Source organism: Phymastichus coffea, unplaced genomic scaffold, assembly GCF_024137745.1.
Source record: "Phymastichus coffea isolate CEN01 unplaced genomic scaffold, Cenicafe_Pcof_1.1 PCOF00058, whole genome shotgun sequence".
NCBI lineage: Eukaryota > Metazoa > Arthropoda > Insecta > Hymenoptera > Eulophidae > Phymastichus > Phymastichus coffea.
In genome coordinates this window covers 1,026,631-1,044,654 of record NW_026706869.1, presented here as the reverse complement: position 1 = coordinate 1,044,654, position 18,024 = coordinate 1,026,631, and the positions used below count along the sequence as shown (strand labels likewise).

General features: G+C 36.0%; 1 protein-coding gene across 2 annotated transcripts in view; it reads left to right on the top strand.

Annotated features, from left to right (window-relative positions):
- The window catches only part of LOC131666298 (cadherin-99C), a 104,472-nt gene that overhangs the window by 84,660 nt on the left and 1,788 nt on the right, over window positions 1-18,024 (top strand). For both annotated transcript variants that reach the window (XM_058938835.1, XM_058938834.1), the window contains 10 exons: window positions 404-721; window positions 9,563-9,703; window positions 10,233-10,517; window positions 10,896-11,069; window positions 11,138-11,479; window positions 12,112-12,627; window positions 13,197-13,495; window positions 13,616-13,951; window positions 15,869-16,099; window positions 17,629-17,858. In XM_058938835.1, coding sequence (XP_058794818.1) covers window positions 404-721; window positions 9,563-9,703; window positions 10,233-10,517; window positions 10,896-11,069; window positions 11,138-11,479; window positions 12,112-12,627; window positions 13,197-13,495; window positions 13,616-13,951; window positions 15,869-16,099; window positions 17,629-17,858 — 2,872 coding nt within the window. The remainder of the gene's footprint in view (window positions 1-403; window positions 722-9,562; window positions 9,704-10,232; window positions 10,518-10,895; window positions 11,070-11,137; window positions 11,480-12,111; window positions 12,628-13,196; window positions 13,496-13,615; window positions 13,952-15,868; window positions 16,100-17,628; window positions 17,859-18,024) is intronic.

Sequence of the window (18,024 nt, the reverse complement as noted above, 5' to 3'; positions counted from 1 at the left end):
AAATTTTTATCAATACTGGATTCTAGATCGGTGAAAGCAGAACATTCCATAACTTCTTTATACCCATGCTATTCATGTCTTTGTTGATATTTTATTAATAAAACACGGACGTAAGATTTATTTTTCTTAGAATGTTCGTGGAAAATACAATAAAGATTGTTCGATTGAATATGCTTTAATAATATTTATAAGACAATTTTATTAGAAAATGCGGCTTTATTTAGATCACAATAGAAGTGAGATATACTTCAATTCAAAAATAGAACATACAAAATGAAACGTGCTTTTCAATAAACATTTATATGATTTCTTTCTTTGTTCAAAAATAAGTTCAGAATCCTACATTGTTAGCAAACACTGTCGTGGTTTACTTTCAACAGTTAATCAACAATTTTCAATTCAGGTGGAAGCGACTGACAACGACGAAGGTATTAACGCCGAAATTACCTACAGCATCTATCATGTGTCGAACAACGGTTTACAAAAGTTTAAAATCGATCCGAAAACCGGAGTAATCGAGTCACTAGGCAAACTCAACGCTGGCGAACAATACAGTATAACCGTACAAGCGACCGACAATGGTGGCCGTTTCTCTCAGACCATCGTCGAAGTGAACGTCATTCCAGGACCTAATACTCGTAGTCCTGTTTTTCGCCAGCAGGTTTACGAGGTGCAGGTCAGCGAGGGTGTTTCGCTCAATTCTACCGTTGCAACTATCGTTGTGAGTACATCAGTTTCATTTTATTTTTTCCTCAAGTGTTTTATTTTATTTGTATGTGTGTGTATATATATATATATATATATATATATATATATATATATATACATATATATATATATATGCGGATCATTTATTTTGTATTCGTAATAACGGAAAAGATTAACAAATACAGAAGAAGTTTAATGTTACTTTAAGTAGACAATTTTATTTTATTTAGGTTATGATCAAAAAATAAAACGTCATCTCATTGAGTAACACGTAAACTAGCTAGTTAGTGAACTTATTAATAGAGGCAGTACGCGTGATTATGAATTTCCAAGTAATTGAGCAATCATACGAATATCTTCTTATAGATAATTTTGACCACAAGTGATAAACTCGTGTGTACCGTCATACAGATTTAGTATACATTTAGTCGTGAATCGGTATGTATCGATTATGGGATAGGTACTCAAATTCACACCTAAGGTATTTTTTGTAATGAATGAAAAACAAGTTTTCCGATCTCTAATTGACATCTCGACTCGTTTGAGTAAGCCATGATTATACGGAATTTCGGCAAGTCTTTTACACCTGCCATCGTTTTGTGCTTCGTCGACAAAGATTTTCGTTCCGTCGTTGTAGCCCGACATCAGCAATAAAATTCGCCCATCGGGTTTATTATAAACTCCAGATATACGAATGTACTGCCTTCTCATGTTCAACGTCAACACTTGATTGCGATGAGTTCCGTCAAGCCATTTGCAACGAAACACAGTGGAATTGTAAAGTTGCCAACAGATGGTCGCGAAACCACTGGAATTCGAGTACCAATGGTTTTTGTAAAACAACCCATCAGTACTGGTCCAGCCAATAATTGGCGAGTATACTTCGGGAACTTCCAAGCCGCTGACTCCTTTGTTGCCAACCAAAACAATACCCTTTCCCGAGTGATAATTCATTGCATATGAGTGAATGATCATCAACGTTCTGCTTTCTCGTGGCATTGATGCTGATAACGAGTTAGTGATACGATTCAGTTGTTTTCCATCGTGGTTAAAGGTTAGTTGGCAGTAGTAGCTTATCGGGCAAATTTTGCCGTTTAAGAATATTACATCGAATGTAGTCTCGTGTCTTACGATTATGTGGATGCTCAGGGACAGACTTATGTAGGTCTCTATGTTGATGTACTCGCTTGTTTGGCACGTATCCATGAATATTACTTGCGATGTCATTCGTAGTCCTATAGAAGAAATAATTATCATTGCTAACGGGTCAACACATTGACAAGTGTTTGCTGCGTACCTTCAGTTTTATGTTGCTCTCTCCATGTCAAAAGTATACGATCACGATTCAAGTAAGTCACTTTTTCGGGAAACACCCACTTGCTGTCATCGCTAGGTGGTGGAAAAATATTACATATTTTTTTATAAATTTGACCGTCGAAAGTACGCGATTCAATGGTCACATTGCATTTTGTTGGATGGTGCTCGGTTACAGCATTCCATCTCAAAAAAGCTAAACTGTGACGGTCATCTTCGACGAGTATATCGTGAAAAAGCTTTAGTCTATTGTGATTTGGTACTTTTGCTGGATCTGGTACTACCTGACTCCAAATTATACTGACACTTTCAGGCGAGTTGATAGATCCGAACGCTGGTATTGCACATAGTAACATGTACAGTAATGTTATTTTCATGTAAAAATACATGTTATAATCGCATGCCTATTTTGTCTACCATAATCCTCTAAATAATTTTCCGCGTTTATAATAGTTGCTTGTCAAAACTCAATTCCGATTACGGATAAATTACTAGCCAATAATTTAGCGATGTATTAATAATACATTTATAAATTCACCCGCGATGTCTATCTCACGCTGCTTACAGAAGTATAGATTTTTATTCTCGACGTACACCGCTCCGAACACATATGAAACTGAAAGAATATAAACATTTATCTCTTTTACACGGCCATTTACTTGTGATACGAATGTTGCTTCCAGATAATTCAATAGAATAAAATAAACTTCTGATGAATCAGTGTGCCAGACGAAGCGTAACTCATTTGATAACATATTTTCCTGTTAATATCTTTGTTATTGTTACCCTCAAAAATTCATGAGAAAAGTTTGGATTTTACTAGATTTCCAATATTATTTATATTATACTAATAAAGAGTGTGCAGCTTTTTGTTACACAAAAAAATATATGTGATATATGTTCGATAAAAAATGAATATTCTTTTATGCGTAAATATATTGCATAAAAATGTGCTGTGCAATGTAAATTTCCGTGAAAAAATTACTTTAAACCGCAGGTAAGAACTTTTAATTTTGAAATATCAAGACGTTTAGTTTTAAATTTGTAGGCATAAATCGATTAGTTGACTGATTTCAAAAAAGGTTGGATATCCGATCCGACAACAGAAATCCACTATTTATGGTATTTAACTTTAGATCGCTTTCCTTTATCGTCTTCTGTTATATTATGTTTCTCAGTGAACATCGAAGTAAGTCCGTTAATTTTTTTATCGCCTTTCAAGATTTTTAAGGTAAAGCGTTTAAAAATACGTGGAAACTATTTTAAAAAATACATCATTTTTAAAAATATAATCAATATCACGTGCTGATAATTCTTATCAATTTAATTTTACTCTGTCTTGCACAAGAAATTTCAATATCACAAAATTACATTTATTTGACAATTAAAACACAGGCAACTATGCAACATCAAATTAACAATATAATAATTTTGTTGTCTTCTAAAACCAATTTTTACCGCACGTAATGTAAATCTGAGGAGTAGCTTCGGATATCTGCACACATTTAGTGACGAATTTATAAGGGAAGTGATACGGTCCTTTAGTTGCAAAGTTACTTTCCACAGTAACAATGGATAAACAATAGCGATTACCACTGACAATTGATAATTCAACTCTTTTGAGTGTGTCTGCAATGACTATTCTGATAAGTCTTTCGCATTTTCCGTTTGTGTGAGCTTTGTCAATGAAAAGCATTCGCCTGCTGTCGTATTTGTGATCATAACCATCTTTTAATAATAAAATGTGTCCATCGGGTGTATTGAATATTTGTGGTATTTGGGTCGGGTGAGCCATTTGCAATGTCAAAGTAAATTGCAAACCGTCGTCATTCGTGTGAGTTCCGTCGATCCATTTGCAGTGAAAGTCATCGGAATGCAGTGGTGACCAGCAAATAGTTGCGAAACCACTGGAATTCGAATAGACGTGGCTTGGATCGAAAAGTTCATTAGCCTTTATCCAGCCAATTACAGGCGAATAAACGTCTGGCGAAGCAGATGCCAAAGTATCGCCTATGATATGAACATAGTTTTTGCTACCAGTCAATACAACTCCTTCTCCTGCGTTATGATTCATTGTGTGTATGCTATCAACTAACAAAGTCTCGTTTCTGTCAACGAAAAGTGATGAGAATGGCATTGCGGTCTTGTTTACCAATTTGCCATCGTAGTTAAAGGTTAGCTTGCAGAGAATGTCATCCGGGCAGAATTTTTTGTCACTAAAAATTATGTCAAAGAAATCATGAAAGTTAGCAACAATGTGAACTGTAGACGCGTAATACATGCTTGTCTTCACGTGAATGTATGTACTTGATTCGCATGTATCGCTAAAAATAATTTGAGACGTGATACGTAAACCTAAAACAAACATTAAAATGCAAAGTGTCTGCAATTGAAATATATTTTGCAAAAAACAGGCAGAATAGATGCGTACAAACCTTTAGTTTTATGCTTTTCTCTCCAAGATATGAGAATTCGATTGGCTTTCAAAAAAGTAACGCTTTCCGCAAATACCCAATCATTTTCGATTTCCGGCGGAGGTTCGACATCACAAATTTTGTTGCGAATTTCACTATCGAATGTATGCGTGCGCAGTGTCAAGTTGCACTGCGTAGGATGATCTTCCATGAAGCTATTCCACCTTAAAAGTGCTAATGTGTGACTGTTTTCATCGACAAATACGTCGTGAAGCAGTTTGTAATGATTATTATGAGGCATATCTGATATATCCGGTACAGTTATCGACCAAGTCATATTTATACCATCGGATAGGGATACGATTTCTGATGCTTTGACTACATGGATTCCCACAATTAGCAAAAACATTTCCATTGTAAAGAATATATTTGTAATAATCTTCTGAGGGTGATGTAGCTGACTTGAAAAATTTATTTTATTATTATTTTGAAAAGTTTGATTCAGTTAACTAACAATTTTCAAATCAGTTTACGAGTATGTTCCCTACTTGATTTAATATCTCTAGCTCATCAAAATTGCTTCTTCCAAGTTATTTTACTGCTTTACCTTATAAACACGAGCAAAGGAAGTAATATTTTATTGTATCACTATCATTTGATACTTAAAATATAATAACACAATAATAACACTTGCAATTAAAGTTATGTGTTATGACTCTTTCAGTTCTGACCGTCTCGTGTATTCATTTGAACGAATACTGAGTAAATTAATTTTTATCACGTGTACATTTGTAGTGTAGGAAGATAATTTCTCTGTATCGGTGACAAAAAAACCGCAAGTCGAGGGGGAATCATACCACGAGAAAAATGTATTTTTGTTTAAATATTTCCGTTTGATATTTCTACATTTCTTTAGTTAAATTTATAAATATTGTTATACATTTATTTATTAAGGAAACTTTGAATTTTTCTTATAATTTTATTTTGATCGTATAATGATGTGATGTGAAAATCACATACGTTCGCTTGAAAGTTTGTAATGCTTTTAACATGTTTTATTTAATAAAAATTAATTCCTGCAAATTTTCAGTCAATTATCATAGGTTTTACCACATTGGCTGGCAGGGTTTTGCGCGATAGTTTCGAACGTTTGTATGCACTTTATCGTGAACAGATGCATCAGAATGTAATGCTTATTGGAGTTGTCTTGATCATACGTAAAAAAAAGAGAAGCAATATTTGTTTCCATTCATTATTAATCATTTGCACTTGGAATGAAATCCATAACAACGTACCTCGAACATTCATTTTCTCTGTAATATTATCATTTTACGTTATGAAAACTTATTAAATATGATCTTGCAGGCGTATGTAGTTGTTTGATAAGTTACCAAAAGACTAAATAATCGAATGAGTCTAGAATTCAACTTTTAAAAGACGTAGAAAAGATAACCGATGGAAAATAAATTCTAGAAACATCGTATATCAAGGTTAATTCGTTGAGTTATCCTCGAATAATCGGATAACATCATATTTTGTAAACGTGACCCTTTTGATAGACGTTATCAATTATTATTTGATAGATAATGATCACTTTTGCAAAAAATGTATCGATTTGTTAATGAAATATTATCATGGTCGTTTGACTAGGATTTTGATTGTTTTTAAAATTATTAACATCGAGCATGAAGAATATTACTCAATTCCATCTAATCGTTCAATTTTTTAAATATTGGAAAGGGCTGATAAAACCACTAGCAATTGCTAGCAATACTGACTTAAATTTGTATAATGATTAATTAAATTTGTATATATTATGAATATCTCACAAAAGAATCAAAATATCAATTTTCTCATTTTTTTTAAATAATACAAGTATGGAAAGGCATAAAAACTAATAATTGATAACAAATAATTATTTTTAAAGTTCATTTTTGTTGCACTATCAGATCATAAATACATAATAGTTTATAATAGTTTATACACCATAGTTGTCTCCACAGTTTACGTTAATATCTTCCGGCACGATATTGAGTGGCATTTTCGTACATTTGGTAACAAACCGATGTGTCAACAAATCTGAATAGCTTTGATTCTCCACAAATATGAAAGAGAAGCAATAATCATTATTTTTCATTATCGATAACTCGACTCTCAGCGGCGAACTCGGAATTGCAACATCCATGATCCTCCCGCATTTTCCTTCCGGATGAGCTTTATCCACGAAAAGCTTGATGCCGTCTTTGTACCCATCTTTCATGAGCAACAGATAACCATTTGGGGTATTATGTATCCATGGCAAGTTAACAAGCGCATGGCTGAGCCGCATATTCAGAACGTTGTCTTTCGCGCGCGTACCGTCGAGCCACGTGCAACTGAGTTCTTCGCGGTGATTGATTAGCCAGCAGAAAGTTGCGTAACCGCTGGAATTAGAGTAGACGTTTTCCAGGGAGGCGTAGCCACCGAGAGATCTCCATCCAAAAGTTGGCGAGTAGACATCCCATGCAATCGAACCTTGCGGTCTTTTGTACTTCCGTCCAGACAGGACCATTCCTTCTTCCGAGAACGAGATCATGGTGTAAATTTTATTGATTACGTAAGACTCTTTGTAGGTAGCGTATGGCGATGTAATGGGCTTTGGTAATTTGTTAATTTGATGACCGTCGTAATATGAACTTATTTTACAGAAATGATCCGTTGAGCAACCTCGCTCGTCTTTAAATATAATGTCGAAATGATTCTTGAATGGTGCTACCATCTGATCGCGGCTATTTACGGGGATGTAGTCACCGGATCGACATGTGTCCATGTTAATTAAATGCGAGTTCAAGTGCCAGCCTACAAGTAAAAAAATAATTGTAATTGCCGAAACGCTATCAAAAGGATAGTTTGAGAAAATACTTGTCAACATACCATCAGCTCTGTTTTCCTTTTTCCACGTGATGAGTAGTCGATCGTTTTTCAAAAAAGTTACCCTATCTGGAATTATCCACGCGCTTTCATCTCGAATTGGTGGCTTGAGATTACAAGTCTTCGCATGAATGTTGCCAGCGAGAGGGTGTATATGAATGGTCGCGGTGCATCCAGATGGATAATCGTACAATGGATTACTGCACTTTAGAATAGCCAAACAGTGCTCGTGCTCACCGACAAAAATGTCGTGCAAGGACTTCCGGCGATCAATCGGAAGATTTGAATATCCATTTGTTACAATTTTATCCCAAGTTGTTATCATGGAATCTGATAAGTCGATAGATTTGATGGCTGCAATAGCCGCGTCAAGTAGCGTCAATAGCAGAATGATTTTAATGATTGTGATCATTTTTCGTTTTTATTAAAATTGAATATACGAGTGTACGAATATACTTTGGAATTGACGGGATATTTATTGAACTTGTAATTCCGATACATCCAGGACTCAGTCGTATTTTATGTGAATAAGAAACTTATTCGTTTGTAAGTCGCAAACTGCAGATTTTGAAAACGTGAAAAAAATAAAGCAATAATTAATCAAGTTGTGTTGCTTGTAGAGAAATAAAATTCAACTGTAAATGAAATTTAAAAAATATATATATTCACGGGGCACGTATGACTTGTACCGTTTCAAATGTCTTAATTACGCTTCATAACTGCGCTTGCTTAAAACAATCTTGATGTTCTACACAACTGTTCAGCTCTAATAACACTGTTCTTTCGTATGATACTGATTGTGAGTAATGAATTATATTCATCGCGTGGCCATGCCTGTACTTGAAAAAAGCTGAATAACATTGTATTCGAAATAAATTCATAAACTTAGATAAAGTTTCAATGTAAGTCAAATGTCAAGGTTTGGTTATCCGTGTATGATTTTTGTCTTATGCATTTTTCATACATTCGATGTAAATAGATAATGTATTATGTTATTAAGTGATTATGTAATTTTTATATTTCTTTCGTTAATATATTCAGATATTTTTTAGAAATTCAGTGCTTGGCATGTAATTAATTATTAATTTGATATTTTTCGCTTTTATTATAGCTCTCTTAGATCGGATTGACGTCGCATGAGATTCAAATATAAAACAACGCAACAATTTTTTACTCGGCTTAATTTTTTTGATTGTACGTTCCGCGTTTTTGTATGAATTAGTGATGCCTAGTGCGTTTCGATCGCTCATCTTATCTTTTTCGTCTTTTTATCGCATTTATTTTAATGCACGAATGTAGATTAAAACTTTTATTCAATTTCAATATCCATTAAATATTTCCATGATTTGATATAAGATATAACCGACTCATGATTGAAAAATGTTATCAATAGTTTTAAAATTTTATTTTCGAAAATTCTGCGTTAAAAAATCATCAAAGAGTTTAAAAAACACAATAAAAAATGTAATATAAGTTCTATAACCAACATCGTTTAGGATGTAAATAACATACTTCGGTACACGTTTACGATTGTAATCAATGTGTTTTTAACAAAATTTTTTAATACAATATTATTTTTTAATATTATAATATTTGACGTAATTGAATCAAGCCGAAATCACTGTACAATACTTTATCGTGATAATCTGCAGTTTATATCTTTTATTGCCTACTTTGTTTGTTCAAAGCTAAACTATTTACGTAGAGCAAACTTCAATTGAATTGTCTATCGAGGTATCAGCCGTTTTTTATTTTGAGATCAGTATGAATAAATCAATCAATTCATACTAAATTTATGCCAACTGTACGGATATACTTTTCGAACGTTTAATCATCTACGAAAATCTGCAGTGGTCTTTTATGTGCTTACAATTAGATACGAGTACTATCACATAACAGCTGATTACGTGACTATTCTTCGGCCAATCACTTCGCGAATAAACTGCCTTCACTTTTCAGGCCATCAGTTTTTTAAGAAAGGGAGAATTTTCTCATTAAAAGTTCTTGTCTGAAAGTCACGTTGGATGCTAATTTTAAAACTATCTCGACAATCCCGATGAAAATTGATTTCCAGCTGTAGGTCCCGAGTCACATCAATCATTCGTTGACGTGGTGAAAATTAAACGATACAACCGCTCGATGGATTAATCGTAATTGAGCGAGCAATTAATATCCAGCATTTATATACTAATGTGCTCCTCATTTATCTGTTACAGGCCGTCGATCCCGAAAACGATCCCGTTTCCTATTCCATCGTCTCGGGTAACGATCTCAGGCAGTTTTCTATTGGCGATAAGTCTGGAGTTATAACTGTCATAAGGAAGCTCGACAGGGAGGACCTTACGCGATACCAGCTGGTAAGTTTTTGAGTACTGTTTTATACGACTATCGATATTGCGCTTTGGTAGGAAGCTTACGAAAAACGTGGTTAATTTTTTTACGAATTCTTTTGTAAAGAAAGTTTTCTACCAGCGTCAATTCGCGTTTAATTAACCAGGCATGTCCATCGAATTTTACCTTGAGAAGTTGGCAGGATAAATACCTCTTTTTCAAACGGTATTTTAATTGATTTTTAGATGACTTCATTTGTTATCAGTTATTGATCTAATTTCGTGGAAATTCTATAGTCCTTTCATTATGTTCAGCGGAACAGGCGCTTTTGTTGAGATTTAATAGAAAATGCACGTGCTTTGCAATTGTTACGTCGTTTCGTCTCTTACCCTTATAATTATTGAACGAACATTATTTTCTCAAGGTGCATTAAGCTTTAGTAGATTGCAATACTCATTACAAAAGAATTATCAAATTATTTTTCGAAAAGTCATGAGAGCATTGAAAATTGAGATCTCAACCTCATAAATTTTGTCATTTCACTTTATCCCGTAGATAATAAAAGCTGAAGATACGGGGGGACTGTCAAGTACCTGCACAGTGAATATTAAGGTGACGGATATCAACGATAAGAATCCGGAATTCGAAGGCTTACCATACGACTTGACAGTGAAAGAAGGCGAGGCGCGTAAGCTCATTGGTCGCGTGCATGCCGAAGACGCCGACGAGGGTATCAATGCGGAAATCACTTACTTCGCACCGGACGATATACCTTTCACTGTCGATCCTGAGACTGGAGATGTTCTGACCAAGATTGCTCTCGACTATGAACAGAATCACGTAAAAATATTCTCATTTACCTGATTAATTTACTTACGTAATCGTTACAGGCAACAATGGTACATTGCACGAACGATCCTTAAATTCCTTTATAAATTCACTTCAGCAGCGCGGCTAAGAATAAAATAAAAACAATATCTATGTAACTACTAAACGTAGTATTAATTTAACGACATTTTTGTCACACGGACAAAATAGCGGAAAGCCATTTTTAAAAGTCATTCGCACTGTTATATCGCGTTCTACTTTCAACGTACATTCGGAAAACAATCAAGTTGACGGGGAATTGAAAATGTGCCAGCGCGTCACGACTATCGATTTCCAATGTACGAACTTGTGTATTAATATTTGATGCTCTGCACCCGTTCGCGTATACAGGAGTACAAGTTCGTAGTAACAGCTCGCGATGGAGCACCGGATCCGCGACTTGCTACCGCCACCGTTACCGTTCACGTGGTTGATGTCGAGGACGAGGTGCCGATATTCCATCAAAGTAGCTACATGGCAAGCGTCAAGGAAAACGTTCCTGAGTACATGGTCGTGCAAGTCAATGTGAGTTTCAAATCCAATTTTGTCAGTGTTTCCTTTGACTACTTTATTAAGTGTTGCGTGTGATTCAGGCCGACGATCCGGACACGAAAAAGCAAGTGACTTATGTTATCAAGACTGGCGATACCGATCTATTCAGCATCGATCCCAAGACGGGAATAATCAAGACAATTCGTGGATTGGACTACGAGCGAGAAAGTATGCACGTGTTAGAAATCGGCACTTTGGAAAACACGAGTAACTTGCCTGGCTCGTCGACACGCGTGGTCATCAATGTGCAGGATGTCAACGACATACCACCAGTCTTTACAATGGTGCCCAGGCCTGTGAGGCTGGATGATACTGTGCCCATTGGCTCGACTGTGGTTAATATGGTTGCCACGGATTCCGACGGCACTGCACCTGGCAACCAGGTGAATATTGCTTTCTTTGTTATTACCCATTGAACGCTTATTACGCATCATATTTCCCTTTCACTCGATTAACTCACTTTGGAGTTGCTTATTAATGTGTAAAATGATGAGGGGTCTGATTTCGAGAAATAATTTTAAATCATTGCAAATGCGGCGCAATATATTCGCTTTAATTATGTCAGTTATATGATTAAATTGGGGTATAATACTTCAAAATTTTATCTATTTATCTCGACTATTCCTTATTGGATATTGTCCATTATAACAGATTCTCAGTTGGTAAAGTTACGACGAAATCTTACCAAACTGTACCTAAGGTGCAATACGTCTTATCGAAAACCTATAATCAAATTTCGGATTTCAATAATGAAGAATTTCCTTTGATATACCGACTTTCACCAAAATAATATCGTAGCTATAATTCTTTCAATACCGATTTAACCTTTCTCAAATGAAAATATGTCGTTTTGAAATGACAATTTATAAAAAAGGATAGACAAGAGTTTGTGAAGTTGGAAACTGTATCTACAAAAAATAATAATATATCGCAGTTTACAACTAAATTATAGCTAGTGCATTGTCAGACAAGAAATACATTATACAAGCTTATAATTTTATATGCAACTTTTCAGGTACGCTATGAAGTGATCGGACGTGGCATAGCCGGAAAGTATTTTGCAATCGATTCAGACTCCGGAGTGTTACGGGTACGCGACGATTTGCGCAAAGTACAAGACACTGAATTCCAAGTTGACATTCGTGCTTACGACTTTGGTGATCCACAATTGTCATCGGTTAATACCGTGCCAATTTTCGTTCGTCACGTTGCTAGTCCAGCTTCGGAATTAGGTTTGGGTTTCGCCGAGGACTCATACAACGTCGATGTGCCCGAGGATGCCATATCAGGAACACTAATCAAGACGCTTAGCATTATTAATTCCAACGCTAACAACATGGCACCAGTGAGCTGCGAGATTTACGAGGGTAATGATCAGGATTTGTTCTACACCAATATCACTGAGGAGAGGAACTGTGGGCTGTGGTTGGACAGGACCGAGCTGGATTTTGAGACGACCGAGAGTTATCAGATCAAAATCCGGCTGGAGGCACACGCTGGAATGCTTAAAAGCGGCAGAAATACTACCATGGTAAGATGCAACGTGTCTTATTGTTCGAGTAAGCAATAAGAATTTTGTATTCTTTACAAGTCAATGTGAGATGTTTGCTTGTACAGTCAAAGAACATTAGAAGAATGTTGTAAATGTCGTTACATGAAAAAACATCAGACACCATTATTTTCTTTTTTAATTTGAAAAGGAATACACTGGAGGATTTGCGGTTCACTTGATACACGCGCGCGCTTGCACACACACACACACATAATATATATTTGATATAGCGGTTTCTGTTACTATGTATACTTGTCTGCATAAAATGCATCCGCTAGACCTTTAATTTAACGAGAATCGATATACCGTGTTGTATAACATTGTGATTGCTTCGAAAATAGAACGCACGTCGGCATTTTCAGATAAAAATATTATTTTATTCAAACTTTTTCAACCATTATCTTTTTTCATGTCGTTTCTACTATCTTGAAAATCGCATTATTGATTTCATATTTCCAATGCACATTTTATTAAGATTATTGAAGTTTGTTTATCAATAATGCCATGAGATAAACTTTTAACTTATATGAATGAATTGCTTTTTGTAGGTAAAAGTCCAAGTGGTAGACGTGAATGACAACAAGCCGACGTTTGTATTCCCACAAGTAAATATAACGAAAGAGCGATTCTTCGCTAAGGTGCCGCAGGTGGCGCAGTTTGACTCGACGGTACTCGAGGTGAAAGCTCACGACAAGGACAACGGCAAATATGGCAAACTTGAATTCTCCCTTATCTTCGACACCGAGCACACTCGTGCAAACGACTTTTTCGCCATCGATCCGACTTCTGGAATTATAAGAACTACTGCTAATTTTGATACTGTTGAGCCGCAAGAATTGCCTTTCAGGTAATTCTTCTTTGTTTCTCATTCCATATAGTAACCGATCAAAATATCGGCATACAGACATTGATTAATTTTTATAATAGGTATTTATTTTATCAATATATTAAAATATTTTTTGCATAGATTTATCGTTCAGGCCAAAGACAATCCCAATTCAACAAATAACACGAACGTCGTGGAAGCCCCAGTAATTGTCAATCTTGTAGGGCCAGAACATTTTCTTATCTTGACAGTGCAAAACGCTGCACCAGAATCGTTGCACAAGGACAGATTCAAGATCGCTAGATTAATTGAGGACAAGACTGGTTTGCTTATTGAAATTGAAAAGATTGACTCGCGTAGGTTACTCTCAGTTAACAATACCCTTGAGGTTCGACATCACGACTCTGATATTTGGTTCTACTCTATCGATCCCAATACCGAGAAAATTTTGACGAGGAACAGCACTTTATTAAATAAGTGAGTATGGGTTTATTTTCTTTCAGTTTTGTTTTCGTTAATTTACATTTTCTGACAATGATAAGCCACAAATACCTGAATTACTTTAAATAAAAAAAATTTTATACAAATTTTAGGTTTATATTTCCTTAATAATTTAATTTGAAATATTTAAGTTTAAATTAAGAAGAGTGTGAATTAATCCAAATTATCCATTGTCAAGAATTTCAACATGAACGTGTAACAATTTGATAGATAAAAATCCACTTTATATTAATTGTACAAAATAATTAATACATTCAACTAGATTAAATTAAAAGAAATTGTTTATATTGTTTTAAACACACTCAAATATACGGTGTTATATTAACGCGAATACTGCACATAGAGTATATAGCATGGTATATTTAGTACAGAAAACATAAAAATAAAGTAACAGGAACCAAAATTAGAAATTACTAGAATGATAATGAGTAATGAGCTTGTAGTGAAACATAATTTTAACGTAAAAAGGCAAAAGGGTTTAGAATCGAATAAGTAAATATATACTATATCAGCTTACAAAAAGTTATGAAATAACAATCGTATTACGTTCTCCTGATTTTTATTTTCAATGTCTAATCGAATCGTATGTCATATTATAATTGAGAAAAAAGTTATATATAAAATAGTTAAATGTTCATTGTACAATATAATTGTATAGACAGTTGTATAATCGCGTGTGAAAATAACACTGAAAATAGTTGTAGGGAAATTAATTAGAGTACTAATCTCTCCAATTGAATACAAAGATTAAATAAAAAACAATCCGCTGAAACTCGAAACAAACTTCAGTCGTTTAAATATTATAAAAAAATGCAAAAAAAGTGGTAACGCGAGAAATACGCATACATAACGAACCGCGATATTTATTGAAAGTACGAGTGCATTTTTGTGTATGTACATATGAGTTGTTGTATCCCCACGCGATGTGAGCGCGTTACCGGCGGCGCATTAGAAATCGACCTAGAAAGCGAACGTTCGAGTGGCAGCAGCAGCAGCAGCAGCGGCGGCTAGTCGATTTCTTTAGTCATAACCGTGTAGTGTACTTTTACGTGTGTCCTATCGAGAAGTTTCGGAATTGCTGCAATTAACGACGATGAGCCACAAAATTATGCCTGGTATGAATCACTCATTATACAGACGCAAGTTTAATGTGTTTTCCTGCTGCTGCTGCTGCTGCCGTTGCTAGCAGATAGTGATCAGTTTTTGAGGAGTACGCTCGTTATGCAACGTCGATTGTGTGTGTCATTCTGTGCAGTTTGAGTTTTCCTTGGTTCCCGTTGTCGACGAAAATATTCAGTTTGAGTTTGTAATTTTTTTTAACTTTACTGTTCGGCGTAGTGTTTTCTTATGCCTTCGTCGTAAAATTTAACGCTCGCGTGCACTTAAAATTTAAAAAAACGCAGTAAAAAATATTTTTTCAACGACGTCGGGTACTGTATTTATTGAATTTTTTTAAATCACTTAAGTGGGAATAGAGTTATGGACATTTATTGTAGAAATACAGAGAATAGCAAATGCTTACCTGAGTAGCGCTTAGTTAATATCTCAAGGCTAAAGCCAAATCGTTCGAAAGTATACTGCCTTAAGAATGAAAATTTTACAATATTTTCCGCTCTCTCGTGTACGTTGTCCACTGCTCCCCTCCACTCCAGAATCGTTATTAGTTCAACGATCGCACAACGCCGCTTTAAACGATAAGAACGTTATAACAATAAAAAAGAGAAAAAAGATCAGTGAATAATAGTCGATAATCAAATTAAGCGGCAACCGATAAAGCAAAAAGTTCATAAATCGTTCACCTGCCCGTGGAATGCAACTTTCACCGCGTGAAAAAAAGGAAAGAGAGAAAAAAATAAGTGCTCACAGTGAATTGCCTGTTCAACTGGTTCGCAGGCTAATCTTGGACAAGCATTCGATGTCCAACATTACGTACGACTTGTCGCCGTTAGTGCGTGCTACGGTGGTTGACGTGCATGCGCCCATAATGGAGCCAGAGCCAGCTCGCACCCATACTGCCATCGCTTTCAGTGGCGAGGTCTTCCCTTACGCACTTATTGTTATCGCATTTGTCATTCTTGTACTTGGCATCGCTGGCATCATTTACATTTGCGTATCGTGGTCCAGGTGAGTCTGATAATTGATAGTATTTTGTAAATTTAAACGGCTGTAAAAATGAAAGGACTTGCTTTGAAGCGCATTTTTATGACTGCGCGCTGTGTTCATGACAGTACTTGTATACTTTTTACATTCTGCATCGCATACCTTCGACTAATACATACTTGAAATTAGTATGTGTCATAAACTGGTGATGATAAAATTATATACTCTACGATATCGCAGAAAGTCTCGTTGCAATTAAACGGAGAAAGTTTCATTGAAAATTTGCGAGAAAAGTTCGTCGAAATAATTGGTCAACTTTGTGAAGCAAGAAAACATAACGGTGGCTATTCACTTAATTTTCAGCCGTCTATTTTATTTTTCACGACTCGCTAAATTCGTTATATTTTCATATATTTATTTTAAAAAATAATCTGGAAATGATTTTTACTCCTAATCACCTGTCTACCCGTATATACTTTCTTTTTTCAAAATTATCTGTCTAGAATTCCAAAGAAAAGTCGAAAGTGCGTATCGAAAAGCCATTTATCTGAAACGATAACGTACGCGCATCCTATACTTTTTTTTTCTATAATTTCGCTCGACTGTAGGCGAAACACCCGACCCGCGTTATATATATATTATATATTAAACTTTTATTAACAGTGATATACTTAGTTCGTTCACCTAGATCCACCATGTGCACGCTCTTTAACAAAAAGTAAGAAAGAGAAGTGGAAGCGCGCGGGAAGTGAATTGTATTGCATGATCGCGTGTCAATTTAGAATTCTCGAAGAGTTGGCATACACATACAGACACACGCGCGTGCGCGCATAACATCATCAGACTGAGGCACTAAGCGAATCGTACAGTCAATTCATTTCTTTGCCAGTTTATTTCGTTGAAAACCTCAAGAGAGAAAGCGTAAAAGCACTTTTGCAAAGGTGCTCTCTGATGCATATTAGATAGTCTGTTCTCTACGTACTGATGTTTCGAGCGAAATTATTATCTCGCGCTTGTTATTATATTTACGTATGTATTCGTTAAGCTCTGCGGACTCTGTTCGCTGCGAAAGAATACAATGAAACTTTCGGCCGCTCTTCTCGTTGATACTCGTTCGAAGCGACTGTAGGTTTAATTGTACCGGAGAATCGATGATGGCGCTTGGTGTAAACAGGATGGTAGTCGATAAACCAGGTTCGAAACGACTGTTTGACCCGATGAATTAATCGAATGCGCTTGCGTATCCGTGGCATTAGCTGACCGCCCGTCACCTGACATTTATATTATACAAATTACTCGCCAATGCGCACAGCCTGCAGTCAAAATGGAACGCGCATCATACGCGGTCTGTCGTAAATAATTCACGAATTCGGCAATTCCCCGGTGCATTTTTTTTCCCCGTACACGAGCGGGTTGTTGTAATTTCTAGCGACGCGATGATTGACGATCGCGCGAGCGCTGCTCCAAGAGACTAATGCGATTTCGTAAAATTGTGCATCGGGACATACTACGAATGACGCACGGGCATTGGCCCGCGTGAAAATTGTCAACAGGTATAAGGCTTATAAGGAGCGCATGCAGCGGATGTACGTGGTGCCGAGGTACGATCCGGTCTACGTCGAGCCAAATCTCAAGGAATACGAGACCCAAGTGCTGCAGATGAGCGTTCCCATCGACGATAACGACAGCTACAACGACTTGCAGCTGGATTTCAGTAATAAAAATCACGCCTTCAGCCTCGACAACGTCAGCTACATCACCAAGGAGAACGGGGAGAGCACCGGTATGCGCACTTTATCCCAAAGTTAATTAGATTCTCTCTTTGATTCGTTGCCATTTGCGCGAGAGGCTCGTTATATCGGCGTTACGAGTCATACGGCGCAATTCCACTGCCACTTTCATTATACGCATGATTAACTTTGCTTCGGATCTCGCTGCGAATAAGTTCG